Below are 19,635 nucleotides of genomic sequence, written 5' to 3' on the forward strand. Positions count from 1 at the left end.
AGATGATAATGGCTGGGATTATAATGACTGTGAAATGTGTATCATTTACAGCATTCAAATGAAAATAAGAGAAGTTAGAAAGTATCTTAGCACTTCATTCATTTGCACACAAAAGGCACTATAGTACATGTAAATGAATTGTACACTTTACATTTGACACATCTGCCTCAAGGGAACTTCAATTCTGGATGTCTACTTGAGGTATATATTAACAGAATACCAAATGCCTGGGCTTTACATATTTGTATAAAGTGAAACAGAAGTAATTTATAAATGTTATTTTGTATTTCTTCTCACTCATAGAAAATAATGTTTCTACAAACACCAGATCCTTGGGTGAAGGATCAGAATACATTTCTGTTTTCATTTTTTATTCCTTAATACAAAATAGTTCAAACTGGATACAAGTCACAGTACTTCCTGGGAAATTTTTCCTTCTTATATTTTCTTCTAAATATATACTCTCATGTTCCATTTATGTTTTATTTTTATTATTTATGTATGTCACTTGGACATTTTCCCCATTGAACTTTATCCAATTGTCTCTGTCTGTCACATAGAGCACTAAATACCTGATAACGTTTACATCACAACTAAGAACCTCAACCGTGCATGGTCCAAACATCTTTACAATTTTTTTAAAGATTTTATTTATTTATTTGAGAGAGAGAGAATGAGAGAGAGCACATGAGAGAGGGGAGGGTCAGAGGGAGAAGCAGACTCCCTGCCGAGCAGGAAGCCCGATGCGGGACTCGATCCAGGGACTCCAGGATCATGACCTGAGCCGAAGGCAGTCGCTTAACCAACTGAGCCACCCAGGCGCCCCATCTTTACAATTTTTATGTGTATTTTCAAATTCATCACTTTATAAGTGAAATGGAAGTTAACATGTCAATGCAATAGTGAATCTAGAATATGTTCAATAGGGACTAAGGGGGAAAGATGGTGACTTTCCATCCAAAGATATCATATAACTTATAGGATAAATTAGGTAAAATAGTGGAGACTCAGAGGGCCTCACATGATGTAGAATTTGTATGAATCTAAAAGAAATCCATACGTAGCAAAACTGCTGACCAAAAGGAACCTAACAGTGTGTGAGAAGAATACCAGGTATAGAGTGAGGTGTGGAGCAAGACCCCAGTGATCCCGAAACGGACACACAGGTGTGATGGAGGCTCTGGAGGCTGGAGACTCTCTCCCATCTTTTCCATGCTTTCTTTGGGGCATGTCCATCTAGATGTGGGGAAATACTCAACTATAAGAAGATCATCTTAATTGTTTTTAAGTACAAGAGAGAATTTGTTCAAGGCAATAAAAGCAAGTGGCCCTTGGATTTTCCCTCCCTTATCTGGACAATTCTCTACATTCATTTCCATTAATTCTCTTCCACCATCAAGTAGCTAAAGTGGGAAAAGCACCAGTGGTCTCTGCTCAAATATAAACCATTTCTGATGGTTGACATTTGCTTTTCAGCCAAGTAGACAGGATCTGAGTTTTTGTGTTCTCGTGCAATTCTGCAAACTCCTGGTATTGACCTTCTTACCGGTATCTGGACAAGTAGTAGAGAGTTAGTTTCAAAAATCAAAAAGCTACCCAAATAGTGTGCCGATTTCCTAAATTGCTCACTTTTTCAAAGTAGCACAAAGTTCTTCACAAACATTAGGGCATGTGCCTCATGAACACATTTTATAGGTAGACACAGAGCTAAACGAGAGACAAGGGCCTTGATGAAGACCTGTGTGTGCAGATAGGTGGTATTGCTAGGGACTCCTCCCAGATATTCTGTGGGAATGGGGTGGGTGTGAGTCAAGCAAGGGGAAGGAACAGGAATCAATCCCCCAGCACCTTGACACTAGGAAGGAAAATTCCAAAGCTGCCATCTGTGCTGCCTGCCTGACTAGCTGGCATACAACTCGTATGCTCACATTAACGTTTAGTGTACATTTTAATGATTCAGTTACTAATCTAAACCCTCATACATTTTATAATACAAATGAACAAGTATATGGTAGATCATAAATAGCAATACCTAAAACAGTAATTTCAGCTTTTTTCTAACTATAAGTAAAAATTGTACCCTTCTTAATAAAAATATCAGTTTTAAAATCTACCATTTTGAATCTGACATTTAAAAAATGCATGCAGATGCCTAGAACAGGCAGCTGAAGGAGAATGGGCCCGAGATGGGTGCTCAGAGAAGGAGAGGCAGGGGTGTGTGGCCAGAAGACCCAGTGAGGATGAGGACCAGGACTGCTGGGCACCTCCACCTGTGCCGGCCCACCCATGTGTCCAGGATCCACCCAGTCCATAATGCTGAACTGCATTTGGGGACTATGGCAGGTCTGTGTTGCAATGGGACTTTGAAGGCACCCTAGAGTCTCAGTTTAATGATGCTAGACAAATCTATATCTATGATTTAGAAATGGAAAGTGAAGCTAGAAATTTCTGGTATCTTCATGGTCACTGGAGGTCATGATTTTTCTTGTCCCCAAGGAGTAGGATATTCTAAAAATCAAGCAATAGCACAGAGCTCAAAATCTTACCTTTGTTTTTTGGATTCCAGGAGCATAGAATTGAATTAATCATGATCCTTGGTTTAGGAGACCTCATCATTTGTGCAAGTATGGCCCACTTTATAGGTTTCTATGTTTATTATTGTACCTGTATACATATTTTAAGTATCCAGTATAAGCAACTATGGGCCTGACCACATTCACCACCTGGAGTCCTCTACCTGATAACCATCAGCCCAAATCCTATACTCATCTCTTGCTCTCTTTTTCTAATCTCTTGGTAGCTATACGTATCTTAAAAAATTCTAAAAGTCTTCCTTTTATTTAACTTTATAAAAAGGGTGTCATGCTGGATATAGTATTTTGAAACTTTTAAAATTTAATATTGCTAAGATTCATCCATATTATTACAAGCCATCATAGTTCACATACAGTGAAATGCAAAATTTCAGTGTGAAAATTATGTACAAAGTGAACAAATTGATGAGTTTAGATAATTGCATACACCCATGTAACCAATACGTCAATCAAGATATAGAACATTTCCATCACCCCCAGAAAGTTCCCTATACTTTCATTTTTTTAATACTCACTTCTGTAGTAACTGCTGGTGTGACTTACACCACCACAGCTTAAGTTGCCTATTTTATTTTATGTAAATGAAATCATATAGTATATACTCTTTTGTGTCTAACTTTTCACTCAACATAATGATTGGCCATGATATATTGTGCATCAGTCATTCATTTTCTTATTATACATTGTATGCATCTACCACAATTTGTTCCATACTTTACATGGACATTTGGATTGTTTCCAGTTTGGGTGCATCTATCCAATGGAATCCTACTAGCAATAAAAAAAGACTGAACTTCTGATACATGGGGCAACATGAATGACTGTCAGAAGCATTATGCAAATGAAAGGAGTCAGACACAAAAGGCTACATGCTATATGAATTCATAAATATAACATTCTGGAAAAAGCAAAGCCTTAAGGACAGAAAATACATCAGTGGTTTTAAGGGTTAGGGGGAGGAAGGGATTGATTACAAAGGGGCAAGAGGGAACACTGATAGAAATGGTCTACATCTTGAAGTGGTAGTAACACAACTGTGTGGGTTGTCAAAACTTTAGAATTGTATACCTAGAAAGGGTGAGTTTTACTGTATATAAATTATATCTCAATAAACCTTACCTTAAAATATAAAATAGATGTTTGAGAAAACCTGCTAATACATCTAAATAATTATGGTGAACTATAACAGATAATTCCTGCCTCTCTCTCTACTCTATAAAAAAGGGTGGGTAGGGGGTGTCCCTGTCTTGAGCATTTGGTTTCAAACAGGAAGGTCCCGATTGTTTATTTTCTAGATTACCAAGTTAGATTACTATTTAGTTTAATATCTGTTTAAAAAATATATATGTGGGACTGGCTCTTGGTAAGATTATCAGGAAGAACTGCCTATTCAAGATCAAGTAACTCACTTGCTAATTATTTTTGCCAACAAATGGGGGTGGCATGGGCTGGAATAATAGCAGAGACATTCAGAAACTATAACTTACTTTTGAACTGTCAGACTTTAAAGATAGAGCTGTTCATAAACAGGGACACAGGAATGCAAGAGAAGAAACTCTCACAAACATACAAGATTGCCCTTTATATTTTCCTACACCAATTACAGTATATAACAGTTAATATTAGGGAATCTACATATACTGAAGATTGTTCTTCCAAGAATATGGAAGTACATAAAAATTGCATTGAATTAATATACTATATACCTCTCTTGTTTATTGACAAAATGCTTGGGATCCTTATTTAACACATAGAATTTAAAATATATTCTTGCCATTTTGTCATGTCTTAGATTCTTGGGAGCTATAACAGAGGAAATTTAAGCACTGAAAAATTTGTGGAAGAAATAAAATCAATTGCAAGTGAACCCACTGAAAAGCATTTCTTCAACGTCTCTGATGAATTGGCTCTAGTCACTATTGTTGAAGCTCTGGGAGAAAGAATATTTGCCTTGGAAGGTATGACTAGTTCTTGTAATCCTGTATGTTCTGTCTATAATGCAAAGTCAATGTAATGGGTTTTGGTATTTATTCCTACTACTACATGGGTCGTGCACTTTTACTATGTACAATAGCCAGCATGGAACAGTGCCCTTTTATGTAAATCTTTCCCTGAGATGGCTATCTCACATAGCACCGTGTCTGTCGGCAGCTCTCTTTGTAAGGATGTGGGGGTTGAAGGAAGGCAATGGTCAGTGTACACTCACCAGAACAAAAACGTGCCTGCGTGTGTTAGTCCTTTTCTGTGACACAGGTTTAGAAAATGGAGACACTAGCTCAACTTTTCCTTTTTAATTTGTTTATGTTATTTTGGGCTTCTATGGAACTGTTCTTGTTTGCAATAACTTCGTTGTTCATTTATTTTCTCCTGTTTTGCTTCTTGCCCACTTTAAAGGTCTTTATGGAACTCTGTCTCAACTCCCATGACAGTAAAACATTGGTTCACTATATTTGTCTAAGTCATAATTCTTTTTTGTAGATTTTTTTTCTCTGATTTTGCAATGACGATTGGCTACTGAAGATAATGAGTCATGGCATTCCTTCCTCTGCCTTTGGTAGATGTCAAGTAACAAATTACTTTGAAACTAGCCTTTGCCTGACAAAAAAAAATAATAATAAGTCTTTGGAATTGTTATGCCAGGAAAACTGAAAAAAAAGCCTCTTTCTTCATGTTCTCTGATAACTGGAGCTTAAGAAAGCATGCCTCTTTCCCTTTTTCCAGAGAGTTCTACTCTTATGCCTCATCCGAATCCAATGGACCCTGTCCTTGTGAGGACACACGGAAGGACTGTTGTTTTGCGTCTTAAACACAGAAATTTAAAAGCACATTCTCAGTCACCCTGATATGACCTGATAATGGGAAACAGAAAGATAAAATGAGAAAGACATAAATAAAGCAAAGTAGACCACTTTGAGCATCAAATGACCAGGAAAATGCAAAAAAGTGACTAATGACAGAATATTAAAATGTATAGAAAGGAAAGAGTCACGAGGCATAGCATATTTATTATCATGGGTCACTAAAGGGGAATAAAATAGGCCACCCCAAAATATGTCACTTTGGCATGTAGATTATTTTGAGCTGAAGGCAATCAAGACCCAGGAGACTCAGGAAAAACTTTAACTTCTTCCTTAACTACCTAAAAGAATTTATACAGGGGGCCCAGCCGAGAAAAAGAGCTATAACCAAGGATAACTTTTTAATCTGAAAGACCTATCTGCATGGCAGGGCAAACTTGTAATTACCAAACATCTGTTCTTCTTATGTCCATTGAACTGCCCTCCTCCCTTTGCAGCCCCTGGCTCCTCTCCCAATCCTTAGGTCAGGATGGCATATAAGCTTCAATTGCCCCCACTTGACCTTCAGTCTCATATTTCGGGGGGTCCCATATGAAATTAAATTTGTTTTTCTCCTGATAATCTGTTTTAGGTCAAGTTAATTATTAAACCAGCCAAGGAACCTGGAAGGGAGGAAGGGAAAATTTTTCCACTCCTGCATGACCCAGTGCACATGCTAATATGTAGAAAAATCAAACAGAATTTCACAAAATGACTCTTATTATGTATAAAGCATTCTGATAGTTTCTCATTTTCGTTCTCTCTTCTCTTTCAATTAAAAAAATGCTGGTGGTGACTCACCCTGATGATTTCATGACCCTTAAGTGACAGATTTGGTTTAGATTTGATGAGCAGCTACAGCCCATGCAGACTTCATTTCTCTGCTTCCCTTTTGCCGTAGCCACCCTGTGCCTTTAGAAACAGAACACTTGAATTACTTATCCATCTGAAGTCGCAGCTGCTTCTAGAGAACTTGGCTATCCTGCATTCTGTACGCAAGGCACTTTTAAGTGGCTTTGGTCTCACAGTAGCTATCCCAGTGTCATTTACTAATAGGCCAGACCATAAGCTTCACTGGCCTCAAGGAAATATACAAAGTTTTCCAAGTCATTGTGTACTTTTAATTTTTAATAATGTGATAAGTCAATAATGTGATCTATGATATGATAAAACAATCTGTAAAGACCATTTAAATGAAAATGACTTAGTTACATTAGATAAGCACAATACAGTTTCAATTTTAAACCTCATCTTAAGTAAGCAAATAAATATAACCTTACAAAACTTGTAGAATGAAGCCTGTATCAGTGGTTGTGGGAAAAGGAGCCCAGTTTGCCTTAAATGACATTTTTCTGTTGCTTCTAAACTGTCTACACCATTAGTTAAAGATTACACGTTGGAATGCCCCGAAACTATAAGAAGTCTGTATATTTAAAAGCAAAATTATTTTTTAAATGTCCTCAGATTAAAATGTCTCCCGCATATTTATTGCTACACTTTGAGGCCTAACCAAACGCAGTGTTTTGACTAGCCTATTTAGGATTTTCTTCATAATGACAGCAGAAAGGCCTTCATTTCCTTGTTACTTGAGAAGTGTCCACTTCCTATCAACATTTATCTTTAGATGGTAAATAGCTGCGATTATGAAATTCCTGTTTGCCACGGACAGCGCCACCTAGTGATGAGAACACGCCACCAACTTGCCCAATCAAAGATCAGAAAACCGTCTGTCTCCCTTTCCCAGCAAATGTTGGGGAAAATGCTGAAATTCCTAACCAGACGCCGAGCAGTGGGGAGAGTGGTTATCTCAGTACTCATGAGGAGTCCTGGGAGAAGTTGACAGCAAGAAATTCAGAGATGTGCAAAGGGCTAATTACCATGAGGACAGTTCAGCAGGTGGAATGTCACATAACTCCCTTCTCTCTGTTCTCCGCTGTAAGCAGAACAGCAGGAAGAGAAAGTACTGGAAATATGCAGGGTTTTGCTGCTGCGCTCTTACAGTTGGACTTGAAAAGATAAATACAAACACACCATAAAGCATTGTGGACTTAAAAACTTAACGTGTACTTCAGTCATTTAAATTAGAGGATAATTCATACATGAAATTAAAATGATACATTTGAATTCTTGATTGATATCCCCATTTAAACTAGTCCTAAAAAAAGGCAATCACTGATGTATTTGTTAACAAATTTATGACAGCAAATAGCTAGTAAATAAGTGTGATTTCACAAGTTTAATTATTCTCATGCCTCAATGAGAGGGCAGACTGACTCTTAAAATTATGCACTATTTTTAACTTATTTGCAAAACCAGATAAATCAGTAACTCCCTACTTAAAGTAAATGAATCAACATTCCCGCAATCCCCTTAGGAGGTTGTGGCTTTGGGTTGGTGAATATTTTGAGAGTAGCACATTTTCCATGGAATGCTCTGGATTATCTCTGTATTTCAGTAAAGAGCCTAAAAATGGGTATAGAATCTTGCCCATAGAAATCCTCGTTAAAAAATTTTCAGATTCACGGAGCTCTTAGAAAGATAAAAAGACCTGATGCTTGCTACTGAACCTCATTACAGACCATTGACTTAAAAAAAGGGTACAGATTCTTTTTTTAATTTAATTTTATTATGTTATGTTAATCACCATACATTACATCATTAGTTTTTGATGTAGTGTTCCATGATTCATTGTTTGCGTCTAACACGTAGTGCTCCATTCAGTACATGCCCTCTTTAATACCCATCACGGGGCTATCACCACCAATCCCCCCACCCCCCTCCCCTCTAGAACCCTCAGTTTGTTTCTCAGAGTCCATAGTCTCTCATGGTTCGTCTCTCCCTCCGATTTCCCCCCTTCATTTTTCCCTTCCTACTATCTTCTTTTTTTTTTTTTTAACATATAATGTATTATTTGTTTCGGAGGTACAGGTCTATGATTCAACAGTCTTACACAATTCACAGCGCTCACCATAGCACATAACCTCCCCAATGTCTATCACCCAGCCACCCCTTCCCTCCCACCCCCCAACACTCCAGCAATCCTGTTTGTTTCCTGAGATTAAGAATTCCTCATATCAGTGAGATCATATGATACATGTCTTTCTCTGAGTGACTTACTTCGCTTAGCATAATACCCTCTGGTTCCATCCATGTCGTTGCAAATGGCAAGATTTGGGGGTTTTTTGATGGCTGCACAATATTCCATTGTATATATATATACCACATTTTCTTTATCCATTCCTCTGTTGATGGACATCTTGGCTCTTTCCATAGTTTGGCTATTGTGGACATTGCTGCTATAAACATTGGGGTGCACATACCCCTTTGGATCACTACATTTGTATCTTTGGGGTAAATACCCAGTAGTCCAATTGCTGGGTCGTAGGGTAGCTCTATTTTCAACTTTTTGAGGAACCTCCATACTGTTTTCCAGAGTGGCTGCACCAGCTTGCATTCCCACCAAGAGTGTAGGAGGTTTCCCTTTTCTCTGCATCCTCGCCAACATCTGTTGTTTCCTGACTTGTTAATTTTAGCCATTCTGACTGGTGTGAGGTGACATCTCATTGAGGTTTTGATTTGTATTTCCCTGATGCCGGGCGATGTTGAGCACTTTTTCATGTGTCTGTTGGCCATTTGGATGTCTTCTTTGGAAAAATGTCTGTTCATGTCTTCTGCCCATTTCTTGATTGGATTATTTGTTCTTTGGGTGTTGAATTTGATAAGTTCTTTATAAATTTTGGATACTAGCCCCTTATCTGATATGTCATTTGCAAATATCTTCTCCCATTCTGTTGGTTGTCTTTTGGTTTTGTTGACTGTTTCCTTTGCTGTGCAAAAGCTTTTTATCTTGATGAAGTCCCAATAGTTCATTTTTGCCCTTGCTTCCCTTGCCTTTGGCGATGTTTCTAGGAAGAAGTTGCTGCGGCTGAGGTTGAAGAGGTTGCTGCCTGTGTTTTCCTCTAGGATTTTGATGGACTCCTGTCTCACATTTAAGTCTTTCAAAAAATGGGTACAGATTCTTAAAAAAATATGTGATTGTATGGCATGTGACCTAGAGCCCGTCAAAAAGTTCCTCCCAATTTGTGAGTGATACCTACCACCAGAAATTAGAGCAAATACAAACCCAGAACCCCTCACCCTTTATCAAATAATGGAATTCTGAGAGGATCTATAACTGGAAATACAGGTGGGGCTGGTAGAGTCAAGAGACCTCTTTAGATATGTGAATAAAATTATTTCAGCCCCATAACATAGCAGGTAAGTTTAGCCTAATGTCTGAGCAGGATTCCCATGGTGTGAGGGGAAGACAGAGATTTTCAACCTCAGTACTTTCAACTTTAACCCCCTGGATCCAAAGTGCCATATCATCCACAGGCATCCACAGTGTAAGAACAGAAGCGTGAATGGAGATTTCTCAACTTCTGCAGCAAGGGTGGGGAAGCCATCAGTCAAGAATTTAGACATGGCCCTTCTGCTAACCTTCTCTGTCCTCACCCAGCCCTACCTAGGAATTTTGGGTTGAGAAATGTGTGGCTGAACATACTCAAAAGATGTTGGAAATTCTGGTTGGTAAAGAGCCCAGACTGTAATTGGCCTCTGTCTTCTCCAAATCAACAGTGTGCTAACAGGCATTTATGTTTCTGTTATAGCTACAGCTGACCAGTCAGCAGCTTCATTTGAAATGGAAATGTCTCAGACTGGCTTCAGTGCTCATTATTCACAGGTACATTGACCACTTGGTAGAAAATGAAGTATCTTTTTTTTTAAGGTTTCCACTCCTGAAAGCAATGCCCAGGCATCGGCATTATAAGTGCAACTAGCAGTTCATGGCTTGAGCAGTTATTCCAACCGTGATGATGTTCCTAATCCAAATAGGAAAATGACATTTCACAAACTTGCTAGGAAAATAATTTCTTCCACACAGTTCACTACACTGTACTAATAATTGTGAATCAAACATTTTGAGGTCTGCCTTATGTAATTATACATCTGGCTAAATGAAATACTTAACTTAAAAGGGTTTCTAATGATATGGAATGTATCTTTTTCTCAGTTTCAGTGTATTCAATCAAAGATCTTACTAGAATTCCATGTTCAAGACCTAGGATTCTTGAATTAACAGAATTAAACAGAAAGGCAAGATTGGGAAATGTATCATTTGTAGTTGAGGAAAGAAAATGCATCAGAGTCCATGCAAAGGAATATTAACATTGCAATGGGCAATTGCACTATCCAACTTAGGGCAAGTTACTTACTCTGCCAAGTTACTATCATGTTATTGTGAAAATTATATGAGTTAATATATGTAAAGCACTTTGACCGGAACCCATCACATTGTTAATGCTGTGTTCTTACTATTTTGTTAAATATCATTTGTTTTCTCTATTTGGATATAAGGACTGGGTCATGCTTGGAGCAGTAGGAGCCTATGATTGGAATGGAACAGTCGTCATGCAGAAGGCTAATCAAATCATAATCCCCCAAAACACGACCTTTAACGTTGAGTCTACCAAAAAGAATGAACCTCTTGCTTCTTACTTAGGTAAAGTTTGGATGTAATTGATAGAAAATTATTATGTTTTATTTTTGGTTTTGTTTTTATTTTTAGCATTATTTGCTTTTATTTATATAGGCTTACTTATAACCATGTAAGACAAATCACTTCCAAGAGTTAGACCTTTTATAGGACCCATGAAATTCCAAAGCAGCCTTAGTTTCTGAGCAGTAGTCAGAATAAAAGAACATGGAGGTCACGCTCTCTCAGAAGTGCAGGAATGATTTAGGCTGTTACGTGCACTTTTTGAGGTCTCCCTGTGTTTGGTATTCTCATTAAATTCAAGAAGAGCTTTGCACCTGGTGGACAGGAAATTACAATAAAAAAGAGAAACCTTGATTCAGCTAATATCCTGAAGATCAGACTCCCATTTTCTCTAAAATATCCTATATCATTGGTTTCTTTCTATGGGTCCGAATTTTGGAAAAGAAAATGTAAGTTTGTCTTGATATATAGCTTCTTCTTTAATAACTCTATTAAATAAGACAAATAGTGAGATGTAATATCATCTTATTTTTCAAAGACGTTTCTGGAATGAGGAGGTATATGTCAGGAATCACCTTATTCTAGATCTGTACCAAGCTGCCTAGGAGATACCAGGGAACTATTCTAGCACTAAATGATCTCAGTCAATAATTAGGAGGGCCTAGGATGAAAAAAAATACTCAGGGTATGGTTTCCCAACTCTTTACTCACTCAACAAATATTTGACCGGTACCTATTTTGCCCGAGGCATTGTTCTTGGTGCTGGGGGTGCAGTGGTAAAGAAAACAAATATCTTTCACTGTTCAATTTTACTATGTTAGCATTCCTCTCTGGGATCTTTCTGTCCTGGAGGCAAGTCTTTTTCTCTCTCTATTCCAGTTTATTTCTATTTTACAAGGAAGGTAGGAGGAGGTCTTTACTGGTAGATCCATACATCTCCTTATTCAAGGACACATCTTAAAACTGTAGAGGCAACAAGACTTAAGAAAAATGAAAGGCCTGAGGATTTAAGATAATTAAAAATATGGCAGTAAGCAGCAAATATAATGTGAGTCCTCAAGCCCCTTAACACATGTTGAACTGCATTCATGAAAGTCTAGTTTATTTCTCATAAAAATCCTATTACATTCTGCCCTGGTCAGACATTACACATAACAAAAGAAAATGCCAATCTAGGCTGTGCTGATTAAAAGATTATCTAAAGGATACTGATCTGGAAACAATTCCTTTCTCTCCTTCCCCACCCTCGACAAAATTTGAAGAAATTGATGGTTAGGAAACAAAATGTACACAGCATATCTTTTAAGTATTTGGAGGATTGTGCTAGAACATAAAGAGGTTGGGCTCAAAATTCATATACATTAAAAGAGATCTTAGAGAGCATATGGTAAACATCCAACTTTCCAAATTAAGTTATTAAGGAATAGAAAAATGATGTCACAGCTACCTATGACAGATCTGAACTAGAATCTAGGTCTCTTGATTCTATTCCAGTGTTCATTTCAAAATTAAAGACATTTACAAAATTAAAGATATGGCATGAAATCCACAAAGATGTGTGTGACATCTTAAGAAGTTCACACATTTTGGGGCACCTGGGTGGCTCAGTTGTTTAAGCATCTGACTCTTGGTATTAGCTCAGGTCATGATCTCACATTCCTGGGATTGAGCCCTGAGTTGGGCTCCATGCTTAGTGCAGAGTCTGCTTCAGATTCTCTCTCTCTCCCTCCCTTTCTCTCCCTCCTTCCCTTGCATGCACATGTGCACTCTCTCTCTAAAATAAATAAAATCTTTTAAAAAAAATAGCTCACACATTTTAATAACACTAGTTTTTTTATATTCTGAGTTATTATTATGTGATAAAATTCCTTAAAACCGAATAGTCTTAAGAATCCTAAATCTATTATTCCTAGAAAGTTTAGATTCAACGTTGCTTAAAGCAGGCTTAGAGAATTCAAGACTTAAGGATATCACTGTGAGCAAGAAAAAAACTAAGAGAACCTTCATTCGTAACCACAGTATTTATAACATATGATTTCCTTCTGCCCAGAAAAGGAAATTTGGGAGTATGTTGTCCACAATGTGCTTAGATGATTTTATATTTTAGAAATCATTTCATTAGCTTAATCACAAGTTAGCACATAAGATATTTTGCCAACATAAAGTTTAAGATATATAAGATTTCTTTTAAAATAGAAAAACACCCAGAAAGGGGACAGGGAAGAAAAATACCTTTATACCCACAAACATTATTCTAAATCTAAAATGGAACTTTCAAAATGTCTGCTTGTATGGGTTACAAATTAAGAAGAGTTTGAATGTGTTGGTCTGAAATCTGTGTGGATTGCAAGTTGTTAGACTGTGGAAAATCTCATGGAGGAAACAAAGTGAGAGGTAGATGCTCTATAAAAAAAAAAAAAATCTCATAGTAATCAATAATAACCAGATAAAAGTAGGAACAGAAACCGTTGAACCTCTCTCAGGGTATAGTCACTCACTCATCTTTCCACAACCCAGGAATTGCCTTAGGCCAATATGCACTTAGCAAGTGGTTTTGATGGTGAGAAAACAGTGGAAATCTCATTCCCTGCCTCCTCTACCCACGGTCTGCCGCTTTCTAATCATGCCAGACAAATTCAAGAAAAAAAGTAAAGATGTGAGGCAAATGCATGAAACCAAAGCAGAACATACCTGTTTCCCATTATCTCACCAGATCCTAGCACTTTTCCCAAGGATTGAATTATGAGAGCTGACAGGATCTATTTCTTGTAAATCCATGCAGCAGGCTATGGAATGAATTTTCCTTTCTCTTCGATTTTCTGCTTTTTTTCTCTTCAGAAAGCAACATTAAGCTTAGATGTTTATAATTATTTTCCTTTCAAGAAAATTAGACTTTACCTGGCTTTCTTTCTCTCTCCCTCCTTATTGTCTTTAAACACTTGAGCTTCAATCAGTAACGACTTAACCAGTAGAATACTGTCGTTGTGAAGACTTCAGTTAATAGATGTAGCTATCAAGAGCAAATTATCAAAATTAATTAACCAAATAACCACACAACTCCAAGCCTCAAACATAATTTTTTAACTTTTTTTTAAATGTTCTTTTATCAGTTGGCCTTCATAGCTCTGTAAGTTAAAAAAAAAAAAATCAAAGTGTACTAACACTCTTAGGCCAATCCCTTCTTAATATTTCTTAGTAGAGTGATATGAAATAAAACAGTCTTTGTTTTGCACATTCTTCTTTTTTATTTTATTTGTGTATAAACATGACCTTAAAGTTTTTATTTTTTAAGCAATATTGTGGTTAGTAACATAAGTACTTGTTTGGTAACATTACTTGTTCGAAAAAGAATAGTTTACAATTTATTATGCATAGTTTTTTTAGAAGCTCAAAGAAAGATGAAGAAATAAGAATGTGAGAAAAGTATTCATGAAGGAAAAATGCCTGAGGAATTGTGTTCCTTTAGCACATGTGAGATTAAACATGTTTTAGTACAAAAAAACCTCTGTTCCTTTACAGAAATGTTGTAAGAAAGTGAAACTATTACCTTATAGTAAAACACTTGGAAAATAAATTTTCCATATAATCTTTCTCTTAGTAAGAAATACTATTCTGTGGCATTTGGAAAAATAATCTGCCCTCTTCTCCTCTGCTGATGGGTAGATCTGGTTATTAGAATATTTCTTCCTTCTGTAGAGTTGAAATGTGCACATAGTAATTTTTATTCATTGATTTAGCTCTGTACTCTAACGACACAAAGAATAAATTTAATTCTTCACTCAAAAATTGAATTGTCTGCCTCAAAGACACACAAAAACTGAAAGCCCAATTAAAAAGAGGAATGTCAAAGCTCACTTTTTAAATTTAAATTCCAGTTAGTTAACACAGTGTAATATTAGTTTCAGGTGTACAATATTGTGATTCAGCACTTCCATGCAACACCTGGTGCTCATCACAAGTGCACTCCTTCATCCCCATCCCCTATTTCACCCATCCCCCCACCCATCTCCTTTTAATCAAACAAATGCAAATTAAAATCACAGCGAAGTATTATTGTTAGATTATGTTTAACATCTATTAGAACATTCACAAATTTAAATAATAGTAATGATACCCAATGTTTGTGAGAGTTTGATAAATCTAGTTTGTGCTTTGGCTGTTCATGGAATAAATTAGTAAAAATGTTCTGGAAACAATTTGCCAGACACTGAAAGAATTGAAAATTCGATCCAGTAATCTATTCCTTAAAATTTGTCACCAAAAACCCCAAAGAAGAAAAAAATTTAAAGGTTCAAGGATGTCTTTGCAGCCTTAAGTATAATATCAAAAAATTAAAAACCACCTAAAAATTCTACCATTCTAGTGGGAATGATCCTGTGGTAGAAATGTAATCCCTTTATGCCTTAACTCAGAGAAATAAACATCAACTACTTAAAATTACTACTTAAAAATCTACAGCAGCGAGGGCACCTGGGTGGCTCAGTCGGTTAAGCATCTGACTCTTGATTTCAGCTCAGATCATGATCTCAGGGTCCTGAGATTGAGCCCTGCGTGGGGCTCCGTGATGGCCATGGCGCCTGCTTAAGATTCTCTCCCTCTACCTCTGCTCCTCCCCCCACCTCCTATGCACACACGCACCCTCTCTCTCTAAAAAACAAATAAATAAACATAAATAAAAATCTACAGCAGCGACACAGAAAAGGCTTACATTTACTATGATTCCAGCTGTATAAAATTATTAATTTTATAAAATAAATAATAATAAATAAAATAATAAAATAAAAGTAATAATTATTAAAATTCTTAGGTTCTATAAAATATGTCCAGATGAAGTACAATTGATTTATTACAAAGTCGTGAATTGGGATTATGAGGGATTTTCTGTCATCATTGTTATATCATTTGTGCCTTTAAACAATGAAAAACCGAGGTGGGGGTAGACAAAGCAATCACAGTAATCAGAGAGCATGCTAAAAGTTTCTACAGAGACAAACTTCCCTGCATTAAATAATATTTTCAAAAAAAGAGAAATCTATATAAACATATAAAAATGATTCTCCCAACCATTTAAAATGGATCTTAATTTATTCTGTGCAGACTTTAAGGGGTCAGATAGTATATTTGACATCTGGCGTTGCTCTTTTGTTAGGTTACACAGTGAATTCCGCCACTGTTTCTGGAGATGTGCTGTACATTGCTGGACAGCCACGGTACAATCATACGGGCCAAGTTGTCATCTACAGGATGGAAGATGGAGACATCAAGATTCTCCAGACACTCAGTGGAGAACAGGTAAGCTTAAAAATTATTGTTTTAATTTAATCCATGTATACTCTATGTAAATTTAAATTAACCATCAATTGTCCTAAACTCTAAAAAGAAAAAGTACTGGGGCACGTGGGTGGCTCAGTCAGTTGAGCGTCTGCCTTTGGCTCAGGTCATGATCCCAGGGTCCTGGGATCAAGCCCCACATCGAGCCCCACATTGGGCTCCCTGCTCAGCAAGGAACCTGCTTCTCCCTCTCCCTATGCCCTCCCCCTACTTGTGCTCTCTCTCTGTCAAATGAATAAATAAAATCTTTAAAAAATAATAATAGAAAAATAAAAAGAAAAAGTACTGTCATAGTCAACATCAACCTTAAACAAGGTTCCATGTTAGCTTCCTTGTAGAGATGTAAAATGCCTGCATCTTTGGCCTCAGGAATATTTCAGTTGCATGGAAATGGAGGTAAGATGGATAGATGATGATGTAGATACACAGAACAAATATATACATATAAGAAAAAAATTCTAAAACATTAAGCCTGAAAATGCCAATGGCACAGACAGTAAATGCAGAAGATGGAAAGATTGTTTTAAGCTAGGATTGGTGCCAAAGATCTTACTACGGAATAAGATTTGTGCTAGTTTAGAAGGAAAGATAGACCATAGATAGGTAGAAAGAGCAGAAGAGCCAGTTAAAAAGATAACGCGGACCCCAACTGTGTGGCTTTTGAATGGCAAACTAAAGAATTTGGATTTTCTCCTGGAAGTATTGGGAAGTTATGTAAAATCAAAAAATTCTCATTAGATGATATTGAATATTAAAAGTAGTTTAAGAAATTATACATGCAATATGCAAACATAAATATAGGTAAATATTTTTTAACCAAAACATCTGTGTTATTGGTTAGTATTGCATTGCAATCATTTGGGCTTCACTAAATATCCCAAGTCACCAGACTGCCCCTCGACCTTCCTCTCATCACCAACTACTCCACAAGGCTAGGCAGCATCAGCCTTCCTCCCCTGCAGGTGTACTCACAGATGCCCAGCACAGCAGAACAGCTTAGGTCAGAGGAGACAGACACATCAGGCAAGGACAGAGCTGCCCTCTCTTTAACACCCCACAGGAGCCAATATCTTTTAGAATGACACCATAAACATAGCTTTCAGGGCTCTAGCTAAGGGCGTGCAGTTGTCAGAGTCATCTTGGGAAGCCCAAACTATGTTAGCTCCATCAGGTATTTATAGATCCCCACAGCCTAAATGCAATGTCCCAACCAGAGATTATTTTGACCAATCTCAATATTGCTTAGTAGTATAACTGAACTCCTTTCCCCCACAGATGTCCAGGGGAACAGAGTTAGAGTGAACCAAAATTAAGAGTCTCATGTATAAAGATTCTCATATATATAAAATAATAAAACCTGGTGAAAGGGTTTTATTAGCCCTTTGCCCACATTTGTAATCAGAAAATGCTTCAACAATCTAAAAACAGGCTAAGGTGAAGAGAGCCTAAAATGATGTATCACCAATAAAAATGGAAAAGGAAGGAATGTAGTAGACATAAATAAGGAGGAACTGACAGGATTGTAAAACGAAGCATTTTCTATGACATCTTAGGTCTGATATCACTCTATTAATTGTCTATAAGACAGGAAGTGAAAATTTTGTGAAAAATTACTGATGAAAGTTACAAATGATTTAAATTATGAATGATTTAAGTTTCAAGCCTGGGAATCTGAGAGAAAGGTAGCACCATTATTAGAATGTCAGCAACTCAAGCAGTGTAGATTTTTTTTTAAATGGTATTTGGTTTTACATATTTCCTGTAACAGTGAGTACAAATTCAAGTGGTTGTGGGTGTCAGGAAGGTAAAGTAAATAAATAAAGCTACTACACAGAAGACAGCAGGAAATGGTGGAAACCATGGACTGGACAGCTCATGAGCCTTCTAAACATTAAGCTCCTACTCAGCTCCAGATGGCTATTGTCATGGGGGAATGAAGACCCGAGGTTACTAGATCTTACAGCATTTTATTTATGTTTGTAATTAATTCAACTTAAAAAAAAACAAAAAACCTTTTCAACCCTTCATAACCTATGAGGAAAGGACATTTGAAAACCAATGTCTAGCAGTTGTCTGAGTGTCTAGCAATGTCTAGGAATGCAGAACTGGAGCCTTGAGCGGAAGATAGAATGAAATTTGCAATTTTCAGTAATAGAAATGTTTGGAAGGACTGGCCACCTAGGAGAAGAGAATGGTGGAAAAATGCAGGTCTTAGCTTAGGGGAGGCCAAAATCTATGGCATGGGAGGAGGAAAAGGAACCAGCAAAGATGAAAACAAAGGGTGGCCTGTGATATCGTGGCAGAATCAAGAGAGCAAAATTAAAATCATGGAAGCCAAGACAGGAAGTTTCAATAAGACAGCTATCAAGAGCATCAAATATTAAACACAGGTCAATATTTGGGAAGGTTATTGCATTTAGATAATGAAGTGTAAGTCTCCTGCATTTCCCTAAAATACATCCATATCTTTAAAAGAACAAACATTGCTGCAAGGGGATGGTCCCCCTGCAATCCTTTTATATTTTTCTATCTTCCGCAAGTGCTAGGACAAGACTTACCCATTTTGTTGAGTAAACAATCTTCTTTTTTTAAGATTTTATTTATTTATTTATTTATTTGAGAGAAAGAGAGAGCATGAGTGGGGAAGGGGAGAGGGAGAGAGAGAAGCAGGCTCCCCACTGTGCAGGGAGCCCAACGCGGGGTTCCATCCCAGGACCCTGAGATCATGACCTGAGCTGAAGGCAGACACTTAACCCACCAAGCCACCCAGGAGCCCCAGTCTTCTTTTTTTTTTTTTAATTTAATTTCAATTAGCCAATTTATAGTACATCATTAGTTTCAGATGCAGTGTTCAATAATTTATCAGATGCATGAGCGAACAATCTTCTAAGTCTACAAGGTGAAATTCCCTGCACTGGTATTCCAAGACATTCAGTTCTTCCTATTGTATTTTATTTCATATTTTTATATTACTGTGTATAAACATATATTGAAGCTATCCCAGAATGCCTTTTATTGTTTAATCTCATTTTATTTCCTTAAAGAAAATCATGGTGGCATTACTTACATTTTCTGCTTTTTGGAGAAGAAAGAGACATTAGGATGAAATCTAAAGGAAGCCGTTTCTCTTACTCTCAGGCTGCAAAATCTATGACAGGGGCTCATCCTCAAGGGTGGGTCTGCCTATTTATTAGCCCCCGACAAGAGCCAGTAAAGAGCTCTCAGGTAGAATCCATTTCTATACTTTATTTCTATTTCCGTATCTATTTGAATCTCAAATACTCTTCTAGATGAGGATAAGTAAAAGAAATTCAGGCTTTTAGCTATCTTGAGA

General features: G+C 37.0%; 1 protein-coding gene across 2 annotated transcripts in view; it reads left to right on the forward strand.

The window, feature by feature from the left end:
- LOC118006650 (integrin alpha-1) overlaps positions 1 to 19,635 on the forward strand; it is a 170,675-nt gene that overhangs the window by 100,488 nt on the left and 50,552 nt on the right. For both annotated transcript variants that reach the window (XM_034999364.1, XM_034999365.1), the window contains exons 9-12: positions 4,387 to 4,552; positions 10,081 to 10,154; positions 10,829 to 10,973; positions 16,120 to 16,262. In XM_034999364.1, the coding sequence (XP_034855255.1) occupies positions 4,387 to 4,552; positions 10,081 to 10,154; positions 10,829 to 10,973; positions 16,120 to 16,262 (528 nt within the window). The remainder of the gene's footprint in view (positions 1 to 4,386; positions 4,553 to 10,080; positions 10,155 to 10,828; positions 10,974 to 16,119; positions 16,263 to 19,635) is intronic.

The sequence above is a fragment of the Mirounga leonina genome, unplaced genomic scaffold, assembly GCF_011800145.1.
Source record: "Mirounga leonina isolate KUSES-001 unplaced genomic scaffold, KU_Mleo_1.0 Mir_98, whole genome shotgun sequence".
Classification (NCBI taxonomy): domain Eukaryota; kingdom Metazoa; phylum Chordata; class Mammalia; order Carnivora; family Phocidae; genus Mirounga; species Mirounga leonina.